The sequence below is a fragment of the Mercurialis annua genome, linkage group LG7 (genome assembly GCF_937616625.2).
Source record: "Mercurialis annua linkage group LG7, ddMerAnnu1.2, whole genome shotgun sequence".
NCBI lineage: Eukaryota > Viridiplantae > Streptophyta > Magnoliopsida > Malpighiales > Euphorbiaceae > Mercurialis > Mercurialis annua.
In genome coordinates, this window is record NC_065576.1 from 1,752,149 (window position 1) to 1,766,900 (window position 14,752).

General features: G+C 28.2%; 1 protein-coding gene across 1 annotated transcript; it reads left to right on the forward strand.

Moving 5' to 3' along the window:
* Window positions 1-7,829: 7,829 nt before the first annotated feature.
* Window positions 7,830-8,713, forward strand: LOC126654782 (ethylene-responsive transcription factor 4-like). The gene has a single exon (XM_050348760.2). The coding sequence runs from the start codon at window positions 7,891-7,893 to the stop codon at window positions 8,485-8,487; it is 597 nt and encodes a 198-aa protein (XP_050204717.1). The 5' UTR covers window positions 7,830-7,890; the 3' UTR covers window positions 8,488-8,713.
* The last annotated feature ends 6,039 nt before the right edge of the window (window positions 8,714-14,752 follow it).

Sequence of the window (14,752 nt, forward strand, 5' to 3'; positions counted from 1 at the left end):
TATGTTTTTTTTTATTTTTATCTTTATTTGGGCGAGTCCTTTTGGATTTTCGATGAGTATCTTCAAATTTTCTTTTATTTTATCGTTTGACACGTGTTCACGTATCTTTTCATTCTTGAATCCTTTCTTCTTCTTCTTTTCTACTTGGTCTGGTATGTTTTATTTTTTGGTACTGATCTTTGTTGATTGCAGTATTTTAAAAATCAAAATGGTGATTGAACCGATATGATCACTGTTTTACGGTTCGACCGGTTCAATTGGTCGGACCAGTTCAATCGGTCGGACCGGTTCAATCGGTCAGACCGGTTGTGTGAAGTTGTTAAAACAGTAAACATATACTCAATGTACGTTACTAGCACTGGCGTGGGCGACTTGCTTGAAAAAATGGTTTGGTTAAAAAATGACTATAAAAGAAATATGATATTCTAAAACGGAGTATTTTCGATGACTTTTAAAGGTTTTATTATCACTGAACAGACTCGTAAAAGTTAAATATTAAGTGATTAATTTGTTTAATTTTTTTAATAGGTGTTGGTTGATTAGAACTATTTTTAGTTTTAAGTTTGAAATTTATGAAACATGTGTTGTAATCCAGTCATGCTAGTGTTTACACTAGACCAAAAACAAAGGTTCAAAGGAATCGAATGGACTTATTTAGAATAAGAGGCCCATACAAACTATTTAGCTTTCAAATAAGAGATTAAATCTCATTAGGATTATTTTTCTTATTACGAATAGGAGTTAGATTCAAATTATAACTTTAGCTTATGATGGATATAAATAGCTCAGCATTTATTTGTATTAGTTTTTTATCATCCAGTCAATCAATCAAAAAGTAAAGCCCCTGCACTTTTGATCCCGCAACTCCTGTATTGTTTTTAACTTAGGAGTAAATCTGATATTAATCTCGCTTGATTTTCTTAACCTCCAAATTAATTTTTATAGTATTTATAGGTTAACTTTTTGTTAACTAAAAAGCCGTGTGTCTATTTGACTGCTGAATTAGATTAAATCATCAATCTGATACGGTTCCCATACATAAATTCAAAAATTTGAGACAGGATTATTTTCGAGTTAACATCTTTTGGCGACTCCGCTAGAGACGTGTATATGGTTAGCACAAAAACTGGATTCACAGTGGACGAATACATGCTAACTCGGTCTTAAAGCCGAGCTAAATTGGGAAAGAAAGGCATACTCGAATTAGAAATCGCAGAAGTTATGGCCAAAGGGGGATAAGCAAACTGCACAACATAAGGGAACTTTGTTACCCTCTGTTGACGGTGCGCACGCCAATTCTGGCAGCAAAGATGCGGAACTGGATATAGAGATCGAACTGGAATATGCTTGCACTATCCCACCAACCTGTCAATCATTATCCCAGGCAAATTTCCAGGCAATAAGAGAAGAAATTGCCCAAGAGAACAAAATGATGTTCGATGGGGCGATACAACAAATGCCTAAGATAATGAAGACGGCTATGACCGACCAAGCTACCGTGCAGAGGTAGATAAGGAATAACTTGGATAAAATATTTGGCGCAATTGACAATTTGGGCAAACACTTTTCAGGACAATTTGTGGCTGATCAGAGTTTTAGAAGGGCCGATAATTCCAAACGCCGAACAAATTTAAAAATCAGGGAAGTTCGGACGAGCAAGGACAACAGTCGAACTCTTTATCAAGTTTATGTATGAGTCAGCTTGTGAACTTTTTATCAAGCTCTTAATCGACCTCGTTTACTAATGGCTAAACAACTTATTCGTGAGTGCAAACGAGCCGAACGCCATTATGTTAATGTTTAGCTCGTTTGAGTAAATAAATATAAAATTACACTCAAGCTTGGTTTGTTTATAATACGAATAAATTGGAATTGATCTCTTATTAAGGCAAACGTCGAGCTACTCATGAGCAGCTCGGTTTGTTTACGACCCTTATTTTTAGATATCAGGCAAAAAAATAAAGAAAAAAACATGAAATATAAGTTAAAAAGGAAAAAGTAATAGGTGTGTTGATTATTTTTTATAAATCTTTAAAGGAATAAAGTGTGATTTAATTTTGAAAAAATTCTTCAAATATTGTTTACTAATATAAAATCCACTTTATTTGTACTTATGTTGTCTCAAAGGCTTACAATGCAGATCCAAACTTGGCCCAAACAAAAGTTGAACGGTGGGCTTAACGATTTAAGTTGGGAAGTCCATGAAATATTTGAAAATACATTAAATAGGTAAATATTTCATAAAATAAATAAATAAAAAACAGAAAATGAGTCGAGATAAATCGTGACTATTTGAGATAAATACAATATTCAAAATCGACTCCATATTGATCGAGTAGAGTTTGAACTATTCGCATAAAATATTGAGTCGAGCTTGAATTTATAAAACAATCAGACCGATAAAAATATCGCATTAGTTAAAACAGTTCTTTGTATGTATATGTTTTCTTATTAGATTATTTTTAAAAATAAATTTAAATAATTGTTTTGGTCAAGTTAAATAATGCTGAAATTCTACTTGAATAAACTAAAAAATGTAATCAATTAGTCGAGTTGGAATTTGAATTTGAGTTGTTTAAAATTAAAGTTAATCGTCGAAAAATGCTCCACTTTTTGAAATCTTTTTATTTTTGGTCTAAACTTTTAAATTTTAAATTGTTAATTCATTTTAATTTTAAATTTTAATTCATTTTAAATTTTTGTTTTTATTATAATTATTTTTTTCAAATTAATTTAACAAAAAAAATCAAATTTTCTCTTCAAGGCCATCATTAATTACAAATTTGGTAATTTTTTTGCCAAATTCACTATAATTAGAGTTACCAAATCAACACCAAAAATATATTATTTTCATTTCTAATATTTTAATATTTTTTTAATTCTTAACATTTATACACCTTTTGGAAATTAAACTCAAAAATAACTCTATTTTTATTAATATTCATCAAATAATATATCTAATATTATTATTATTGTTAATAAAATGATATTATATATTTTATTATTATTTTTAAAGCTTAATTTTTATTATAAAAATTAAAAATAGACATTTCAATAATTTATTTAAATAAACACAATAAAAAAGCAAAAATTAGTTAAAATAAAAATTGCATTATTAGCTAAAATAAAGATTACAATAATGTTATATTTTTTAATTTTGTAATGTCGTAGTATATTTTATTTTTAGATTATTGTCTCGTAAGTTATATATGTAATATATTTATGTAAATTTTAGTTTTTATTATGAAAAATAAAATGGTTAATGTATTTTAATAATATCGTATGCAAAATTAATATTTTTCCTAAATCCAAAACAGTAGCTAAAAATTTAAGAACTAATTACATTAGAAATAGAGTTTGTACATGAGTTTTAAACTCCGGTGACATAGCCCTGATTAGAAAGTGAGCTACCATATTCGTTGCACGTCTACAAACAGGCGTTGCCCGTACATAACGAATTAACTCATTAGTTAAATAAATAAAAACTAAAATATTAAACTGTAATTTAATCAACTAATAAAATACTTTAAAAAGTGATTTAGTGACTCTAAGAGAATTGCCAAATAAGATGAGATGTGAGAGGTAGGAGTCACCTAAATTATTTTAAAGACTTCTTTTAGAGATGCCTATTACTTCATATTGTTTCATTACATTTAAAAATTGCAAATATAACAAGCATATTTATCCCTTTTCCATTTTAATTTAAATATATGATTACAATAAAATTTAAAAGTTGAGTAAAATTAACGATTTTAAAATTTTAATTTTAATTTAATAAAATATTGAAAATTGAATAATTATTTTAATTATTAAACCTTTAGAATAAAGCTCAAACTCGAGCTATAATTCAGTCATTAAAACTCGAAAATAAAGTCTGAATAATTAGGTCAAATTCATCTTGAGACCCCTGTATTTTTATCTTTTTGTATATTTGGTCATTTTTTAAAGTTTTGAATTCATTAGGTTTTTATACTTCAAGAATTTTATTTAAAAGGTCATTTTTTAGACGGAATCACCATATGTGTTCAGTTGCCATAATCATTATCATGTGAGAAAATGATTAAGTGAATTTGAGTTAATAGGTTTAGTTTTTTTATTCAATAGGTTCCTTTATTTTTTAATCTTTGTTTATTTGATCTTTGTATTTTCAATTTTTTGTTCATGTAGTTTTTTCTACTTTTAAACTTTTGCTTATCTGATCCTTTTTTAAGTTCGGTTTCACGCGCGTTCCACGATAAGTGTAGTGCACGCTCCTTTCTCCAAAAAAAACTTAAAAATTCAAAATAAATTAAATACAATTAGAGTGGATTCCAGTGCATGTTGTTGTACATGCATGCGGTTTTAGGGAGCGTGAAAACGGGTGTGAAGCGTCGTATTTGGACCATACCAAAACAAGAAACCGCACCGAAAATAATAGTATTAAATAATTAAAAAAAATTGGATAGACGTCAGTCACACGGATATTGTTGCTGCTGTTGATTGTTGTGCTGCTACTGGGGACGCCTCTACCGCAAGACATGGACGCGTGTTCTACATCTAGTGGCTACTCTTTACTCTCTTTGTCTTTCACTTGACTGTCTGATTCAAAGGATCTATTCTAAAGGAGCCACGTGTTTGTCTAGAGTGAGTGACGGCGTTATGGTGGTTACCCATTTATCCACTATGTCCACATTGCGGTGACTCAGCCCATTGCCTTTGATTGCCCCAAAATAATCGTATTCATTTTATATTATGCTATCATTTGATGTATTTAGAAAAATTAATAAGCTATTCATTAATGAGATAAAAATTAATAAGCTATTCAATAATCGTAGTCATTTGACATAATTATATAATTTTAAAAATTGTTTTTATTATAAATTAAATAGTATAGATAAAAACAATAATGAGAAATTTCAGTATAAAAATTAATAAGCTATGCATTAGTTTTATTGATTTTCATACACTACTTATCATCAAACTTTAATTATATTTTAATATATTTTATATTCTCTTTAATTGTAATTTTTGAAAAACACATGTTATCTATTTAATATAGAAAAAACTATTTATTTTTTAATTGGATCTTTTAAATAACGTATAAAAAAAATTATAAATTAGATCGAGATAGAAAGAATGGTCAAAAGTTATAAATAATTTTTTAAACAAGTTTCATTAGTCTATAAAGTATTATTAAATAAGTAAAATTAGACTAGTAAATTATAATTCAGTATTCTGTCAAAACTGTAGGTTTTTTCTTTCTACAAATACTCGGCTCTCCGATTATTAAAAAATAAATAAAATATGACTAATTATTTATTTAATAATAACAAATGTTAACAAACATTAATTTTGCAATTCATACATCATAAACAAAGTAAAGATGAGATCAATATCAATACTAAGAAATTGAACAAATTTATTTATTAAATATAAGGGCTTTTTTCATAAACAACCAACATTTGGTAAATTATTACTTTTATACAGACAAGAGTTTTCAATATGAAAACTACTGTACACGCTGAAAAATACTACTTTTATACGGATCTATATATATAAGATATTCCAAGTTAAACCCTCATAAATGAATAATTTTCTCTCTCATCACAATTAATTTTTCTCTCCTCTCTCTCAACTCATCTCTCTCAGCTCGTGTTTGCTCCATCGTTTTCAGCCGCTACGTCATTTGTTCCTCTGCTCCTCTATCATTGTTCTCATCATCGTCTCCGCCAACGCCATCATCTCCTATGATCGTCGTCGTCATTAATTTTGATTTCAGATCTACAATTTATTCATTGTTCTTCTTTTTCTTTTTTATTTTCAGATCTACAAATTTTATACTGTTTTTTCACCATTAAACATGTATGAAGATTATATTTAGAAAATATAATGTTAATTATATGTTATATAAAATAAATTTGTGGTTTAATAAAATAATTTTTTGTTATTTCTGCATTTTTTGTGTTTGGTTGTATTTCTGTGTTTTTTATTCTGCAACACAATTTGTTGATGATGGTTGATTGCTGAATAATTATAATGTTACAGTGTTGTTGATTTTATGTTGATAATCAGTTGGTAATTGTTTGATTTTAACATTAAAAAATTTTATTTTAGAAAAATAATGGTAAATTAGATAATTTTGACTGTGAAATAAATTAAAAAAAAAATTTAACTGAAATTAGATAATGATATGTTAGCATTATCATGTTGACATGTTGTTGATTTCTTGTTGATATTTTATTAATTATCACCGTCTTTTAAAAATATATGTTCTATTTTATTTTTTATGTTGATCCGTTGTTGATTTATTGTTGACATTATGTTGATAAGTATTTCAACTTTTTTTCATACTACATGTTGTTGATTTGTTGTTGATTTATTGTTAACATTATGTTGATAAGTATTTCAACTATTTTTCATATTCAATTTTATGTTGACACGTTGTTGACATAATGTTGATAACATGTTGATTTTTCAATCATTGAAAGAAAAATAAAGTTTAGTCTTAATTTGTTGTGTTGATGAGCTGTTGAAATGCTTTTGATAATATGTTGATTGTTTACGACTTAAATCAATCAATGTTCTCATTTTACAAATATCTTGACAAAATTAGCATTAATTGTTGATATCGTGTTGACATTATGTTGATAACTTGTTAATATGATAGTAGTAATTCTACTAAAGAACAACAAAGGTACAAAATGTTTAAAATAAATGAATCAGATAAAGAAATTATCAGAGTAAGCAATCAAAATAATATGAAAAAACAACAACAATAATTCAAATGAAAAAATAAAATTATTCTTACATATAAAAATAAAAATATATTAAATATACACCAACACAATAGTTCACAAAATATTAAAAGTTTATTTCACAGACAATATTATCTTATTTGTCAATGTTGAAATAAAAACAATCAGTTGATATCAACATAATATCAACATAAAATCAACAACACTGTAACATTACAAAAATTCAGCAATCAATCATCATCAACAAATCGTTCTGCAGAAGAAAAAAAACGCAGAAATACAAAAAAATGCAGAAATAACAGAATTTTATTATATAAAATCACAAAATTATTCTATATAACATGAAATAAGTATTAGATTTTTTAAAGATACTCTTTATACATGTTTAATAGTGAATAAACAGTAAAAGATAAACAAACTACAGATCTGAAAATGAAAAAAAAAATTCAGATCTAAAATTAAAAAGATAAAAGAAAGATGGTGCGGCGAGAGAAAGGCGGAACGATGGAGGCGAAACGGCGAAGGCGGAGGCGGCGGACGGCGGAGGCGAAACGGCGGAAGCGAAGGAGCAGAAATCGTAAAAATTTTCTTTCACAGCTCAAAAGAAATCGTGTAGAAAAAGAATGATTGAGAGAAACAAGAAAAATCGTATAAAAGAAAAAAATTTAAAGTATAAGTTATTAAAGTAAAAAAATGAGGTAGGTAAAATAAAGATTTGGATTGGACTGTATAAAAGAAAAGAGTGGCCAATTTCCTGTATTTCATATAAAAAGCCCTAAATATAATGCACACTCTTGAAATGAAGCGTGGAACCACACATGAAAGTGAAGCCATGACATATAATAACGGCCCTTTTAAATAATCTCCCACACACACCCCTCGTTGATCCAAAGCCGGCACAAAAACGCCGCTTGTCTCGAGATTAGCGCGTGCCACGTGTCACTCTGAAAAAGCATTATCCCATCTCTTTTTCCTTTTTATTTGTCTCCACGCTCTCTTACCCTGGGCGGCGCTTCAGTCAAATCTCCCATTGACTGGGCCCCACAAACTCACCCCACTCCTCTCTATAAATACTCATCATTTCTTCTTCCCATTTCCAAATAACCCGCTTTATCATTATCCACAACCCGAATTCGTCCGACCCGTTTATTGTAAAATGGCTCCGAAGCATAAGAAAGTGAGCGTCTCCGGCGATAAGATCAGTAATGATAAGAAGGAGATGCATTACAGAGGTGTGAGGAAGAGACCGTGGGGACGTTACGCGGCGGAGATTCGTGACCCGTGTAAAAAGAGCCGGGTCTGGTTAGGTACATTTGATACAGCTGAAGAAGCTGCTAAAGCTTACGATAAAGCGGCGCGTGACTTCCGTGGAGCTAAAGCCAAGACTAATTTTCCTTTACCTGATGAAATAATAACGGCTACTAGCCCTAGTCAGAGTAGTACTGTTGAGTCATCTACTCCTCCTCCTTCAGCGGTGGCGCGTGAGGTCACGGTTGGATATGGTGTTGGGAGGTTTCCGTTTGTTTTTCAACAGCATCAGCAGCAGCAAAACGTTGTTGGTCCGGTTTGGTTTTTTGATGGGAGTGGTTTGATTAGGCCTGAGTTTGTGAATCAGCAGTTTCCGATTCGGTTTGAGCCGGTTGAGTTTGGAGCTGGTGGGACTCATAGCGATTCTGACTCGTCCTCCGTTGTGGACGGCCGACTACCGGCGAGAGAGTTCGATCTCAATTTTCCACCGCCGGAGGAAGCTTAGTTTATTTTTCAGGGAGATGACATATATTAGTCCATTTTACTAATTGAGAGTTAGATAAAAGATAAAATAATTATAATGTTGTTTAATCTTTTATATGTAAATAAAATTAGGATGAAGTTTTTTCTAGACATAATTTAAGCAACTGGGAGAAATAATTGTATAATTTCTCTTTGAGTTGTTCTTATTGTAACCTCATATTTCTAATTAAAAATTAGCAAATTGTTCATTTTTCTTGATATATTTTGATATTGTGTGCATGTGCTTCCTGTATTGCTGAGAAAATTAATGATAAAATTGGTATCAAAAGAGCAGCTTAATTATGCTGCTAACTAACTAAAGAAATGCACTTAATCAACTCATTAACCAAAAATATTGATAAGTTTTTTAATTGTTAAAATTGTTCATTCATTTAATCAATAATAATTTTTTATGAATATCAATTATTAATAAATTATTATTTTTATCAAAATGTAAATAACATGTACATTGATGGTAAAGTTGTTTAAATTATTATGTTTGTGCATAGGTTGTTTAAATTTGAGAATTATATATATTCTACTTTTTGTGCTCAATTGTTGAAAAAAGAGAGCAAAAGATGTTAAAAAAATAATTAACATACATAAGTGGCACACGTGTTTACCTAAACCAAGTGATTGATGGTTTCAAATACAAGCCTAAAATAAGGTGTCCAATTTCCATTCTTTTAACTTTCTGAATAATTTCCTAAAATTTTAAATGCATATAAAAATTCAAAATTAAAGTATAAATTGGATAAAAATAATAATTCATAATTAAACTATAATAGTCATTATAAAATGGTATTAAAAATTAAAATTATGAAAAGATAAGTAGTAATATCATACAAAAATGTGATTGTATAACTACATAATCAAAAGAAAATAACCACATAAAATTGGCAAATATAATACAGATTTAATTTAAAACGATTAATATTTAAGATTTGAGAGAATATTACTGTTAATTTTTATTTATTTTTCTGTACAGTAATTAATACCAATATTAATTGACTATGGCGTAAGATGATAATGATGGGAATTAGCATGAAATTAAGGTAGCAAATTAATTAAAGTTAGTTAATCATGCACACTAAAAGAAGCACCGACGGTGAATAAAATCAGAGGTGGGACCAAACCAGGAATTCCGTGTTGAAAAGGGGAGCATGTCGTGACCACCGCTGGCCGGCACGTGTACTTTTGCCGTCCATTTTTAATTTAATTAAATATCCGTTTTAAATTTAAAACTTCGTTTTTAATTTGCATCCATTTTAAAGTATCAGAATTAAAATAAAAAAAGGTTATAGGTAGTTTCTAGGTAGAAGAGAAGGAAACGTAGGGAAGACAGATCTGGTGTGGTAGGACAAATCTGGTACGTGGACCCGACCCGTCACTATTTCTTTGAGTTATAAAAAGGTGGGCTTCTTCTCTGGTTTTTACTTGCCGCTGCTGCCGTTTTTGGCGGGCCCCGCCAGTCGCCGCGTCGGCGGAATCTGTGGAGTGGATTTGGGTTTTATGGGCATTCATTAATTTCAGCTAATTGATAGCTATCTTTTATAGTGACATCACTTATAGGCGCCTGATTTACTTCAAACACCATTTAGATCCCAAAGTTTAAAGGGTTTTTGATATTTGGGTGCCTCAAAGGCACCCAAATTTTCCGGATCAGTGCCTCTTTCGAAAATAATTTTGAAGAGTATCTGGACTCACATATTCCGCATTCTAGAAATGTTGAACATGTGGGGTTCCGCATTCCTAGAATGCGGAATATGTGGGTTCAGGCACTCTTTTGAAATTAATTCAAAAAGAGGCACAACAACAAAAATTTGGGTTGCCTGTGAGGCACGCAAATATCAAAAACCCAAGTTTAAATTTATCTAAAATTTATGAATCTAGCAAAATGTTTAAATTTAACTAAATTCATGTTTTGGTAGGATAATAAACTATGGAATTTTATGAATTTTTATGAAGAATCCATCCTCTAAGATCTCTTTCAAATTATTTAATAAAAAAGTTTTTTTGTCAATTTCAGTAAAAAAGTTAAAATCAATCATTTTAAGGAGTTATAAATTATTTTAATTATATTTTTTAAATCAGTATACTTTATGATCAAACCAGCATTGAAAATTTTATACATCTAAAAAAATTACATTTTATATATTTAAAATCACACATTTTATTGAATTCATAAATAATAATTCAATTTGAATATATAATTTATTAAAGTACACAGCCCAAACCAAAGATGGATTTTATCTCTAAATCTTTAAATAAATATCCGTTATAATGGTCATATTTAATTGTCAATATTTTTTTATTATGTAATTTCATATCGAAGTACATAAATGTAAGTACTTTATAATGGATTTTAAACCTTTTGAACTTGATGTGTAAAACAATTGATATTCAATTGATCAAATCATTAGTAATTGTTTCCTGTGTAATTTTTTAAGTAAAGCTAAATTATCAAGTCATTTTAAAAGAAATATTAACTGTAATTAATTATGAGACCACCAAACTTCAATTTCTCTAGCATTAATGTTTTTCAGTTATATTTCGCGTGCACAGCCATCTGATTTAAATGTTACAATAACAAATTATTGTTTAATCTAAATTTACTTATTAAATATAATTTTAAGTATTTTCTATAAGCTTGTTTACCTCTTTTGACAAAATAAGAGCTAAATCAAACCTAATTAAAAATGTTCATTGATTGGTTTTCAGATTATAAACATATTTACTGATAAAAGAAAAACATACTGTGTCTAGATTGCTAACACGTACAATTACGCGCGTGGGACTGGGAAGCAAATCCAAAGGGTAAGTAAAGGAGTCGTCACGCCACGTGAAATGGTATTCGGCAAAGAGAAACCGCGACGACTTTTTCTTCTTTTTAATTTTGGTGACGTGTCAAAAGTTTCGGAGACAAAAAGCATCCGCCGCCAGTTTTAACGGAGTTTTTCTTATTTTTGGATTTTGTTAGCTGATTTGGTAGTAGTATTGTTTACTGTTTAGTCATGGCCGCACTATATTTATGTCCACGTGTCGCAATCTCTGCTATTGTGTAACAAAGCTGCTTGTTCTTTTGCTTTTCCCGATTTGACCTTGGGCGGCTACCACCGCACCGCCTTTTTGTCCTTTATTTTCCTTTTCATTTGTTTGGTTTGGTTTTTTAAAACAATGTCCTCACTTACCGATTCATGTAAGGATTGAGCGATTATTGCTAATCTCCACTCTAAAATAAATTTTAAAGATATAGTTTTAGTCTTTTAACCGGAAAATCGCATTCTTCTTAGTTTACTTGTATAGTAAAAATTTCATATTTGACGATTTTTTTTATTTTTTAAAATTTGAAAAAACAAATTTTTAGGTGTTTTTTGGGTTATCCTTTGAAAACCCCCACCTTTTAGTCCCAATTTATTTGCACCCTCAAATTATAAAACCAACAAATATACTCAAATTACGACCTTTTACTTTCAACTGTACTTTCAAACATTAAATTGACCTCATTTCACTTAAAAAAATTCAAATAAATATTTTAAATTTTAAAATATATTCTAAATAGAGTTAATGTTATATTTAAAACAACAAATAAAACTATTCCTTTTAAAAATTATAAAACTTAACAATAATTTTTTGTTTAATATAAATATATTTATTTTATAAAATTTATTTCCGCAATCACACCGCCTCGATAAGATTAATTGTCGATAGTCTAATATTTGAATGATTTTGTCGCTTCTATCCAACCTTAATTTGCCACATGCTACATCATTCATCGAAGTTTTTGCGTCAACTACTGGACCACCGATCAGCAAAACAGGCAAAATTCTGTTTGTCATAAGTATAGTTTTCCAACTTGTTGGTGAATTCTCTAAAGTTTGATTCTTTATGTTATAAAGCTTTTTTTGGTATTTCTACACTGTATCTTCGCTACCTAATTATGAGTAAATGAATGCCAAGAAATGAGTACTGAAATAATCCTGGGTTTGAGTGGGTCCTGCGGTTACATGGACGGGTCTGAGTCGATCCTGCTACAAGAAAATTAGTACCCAAATCTTTGGGTCTGGGTTTGAATTTTGGGTACTGAGCTATGAGTAAATTTGTAATTAGATTTCAGTTTCTCCTCAAAACTAGAGTTATAGTAAATAAGGGTTCATGAACATATAATCTAGCAAACTTAAAAATTGATAAAAATGAAGGATTCCCATTGTTCAAAAGTGATAAAAGAAAATATGATTTAAACTAATTGACCTGTTTATGGGGATTTAACTTATTTTATTTTATATTTTGTATCCAAACCCGACCTTTAAACATCTATATATCTAGATTAAAAGATAACCCAAAACACTGTACATTGAACAGTGCTTTGGGTTCTTTTACTTAAAAGACCAAAACTTTGGAAACAATATCAAAATAACCACTATAGACAAAATAATTCAAATGTCCATTTTGGTCTCTTCTCTATATTTCTCTATTAAATGCCCTATACTTTCTTACTTTATTACAAGGATACCAACTATTGCTAAATATGAAAAGCCAATTTTGCTAATTTAATTACAATATAACCATCTGAATGGCATATTTTTATGCACACAGATGGGTCCACGGACCACACTCATTTGTGATAATCTATATTTAAAATAATAATTTTACCTATATGTGAAATACAACAAAATTAAAATCCTTTAAGTCCTAATTAATTCCTACAATTAGTAAAAATATGAAGTTAACCACATTTTCACAAAAACTGTAAATTTAATATTAAGTTTGATGATAACAGTAGTATGTTATAAATTTCATACTAAAAATTAAAATCATTTTTAAAGTAAAATATTTAAATAATTTTTTAAAAAAGTTCATTAAGATATAATTATACATATTTTTATTAGTTTTACTATTAAATTTAAAAATATATATTTATTAATAATTTATAATTTATAATTTTTTATATATAATAGTAAATTATGCTAAGATAAAAGAATTATTTGAATTTGAATTTAAAAAATTATCAAATTTCATTTATATATCTCGATATATAATATTAAAACAATCTATATGTCACTTTTGTTGATATATTGTCCTTTTACATTTAATAGTCTCCTTCTCATTTTTTTTGATTTTTTCACTGTTTATAATAAAAATTATATTCATTTAACTAAACTAAATCATAAAGTTATGAAAACCTTAAATACCTTGATTTCTATTTTTATTTTTCGTTAATTGATTTTTAAGTTTAACTTAATTACTAACGTATTCGATTAAACTAAAACATATAGGAGATGAGTTTATAAAAAACATGTATTGAAGTATTAATTTTACTGTGGTTTGCTGATCCTTATTTTGGGTTGTTTGCTAAGACTCATGAGAAGTCAAATTAGTTTTTTTTAGGTAATCATTTACGGTCTTCATAATATTTTTAATTTTCTGTTTTTTATTAGAAATGTTTCGGTTGTTTTATTTTTTATTTAAAATTTCATTTTGTATTTTTAAAATCTATTTGTTTTTATTTTAGTTGTTTTTGTTTTACAGAATCTCTTTTTTAGTTTAGCAGATGTTTTGTTAATAAAGATTGACCAAAACAATGAATTTTGAAAAAACAAATACCGTAAATTTATTATTATTTAAAATTTGAATTTAAAAAAACATTAAAATTTAAATACAAGTTCGATTACTATTGATATAATTTTTTTTATTTTTTTACAACTTTTGATTTAGTTAAATAAATTTCCTTCATATACAAAAATTATGTTTTATGTTATTGAATTTAAAGCTGCATTATATTGAATTAAGTGTAAATTTTATATTAAATAAATGTTTATATTAATGATGAAAGAAATATATTTTGAACTTATATAACATACTGATTTTTAAAAACTAAACAGCCGCGTTTTATATTATTTATATTTATCTGACATACCATTATATAATGTTTAATTAATATAGTATACTATATATTTATTTTTTTCAATTTTTGTATGCCATAGCGTTAGATAAAATATTAAAATTAATATAAATCATACATATATTTAGATTTGAATATTAAGACAACAATTTTTTTCTAAACCGTTAATATTAGATAATATAAATTATTGAATTCAAGTTCATATTAATCACTTCCGAAGCGAAGTGAGGGTTTTACACTAGTTATAAATATGAACCTGGACCGAGTTTTTACGTACTTACACAAAAAAATAAAAAATAAATGAAAACCCAAGCCTACTCTTAAAATATCGGAGATTTTGGGCTCG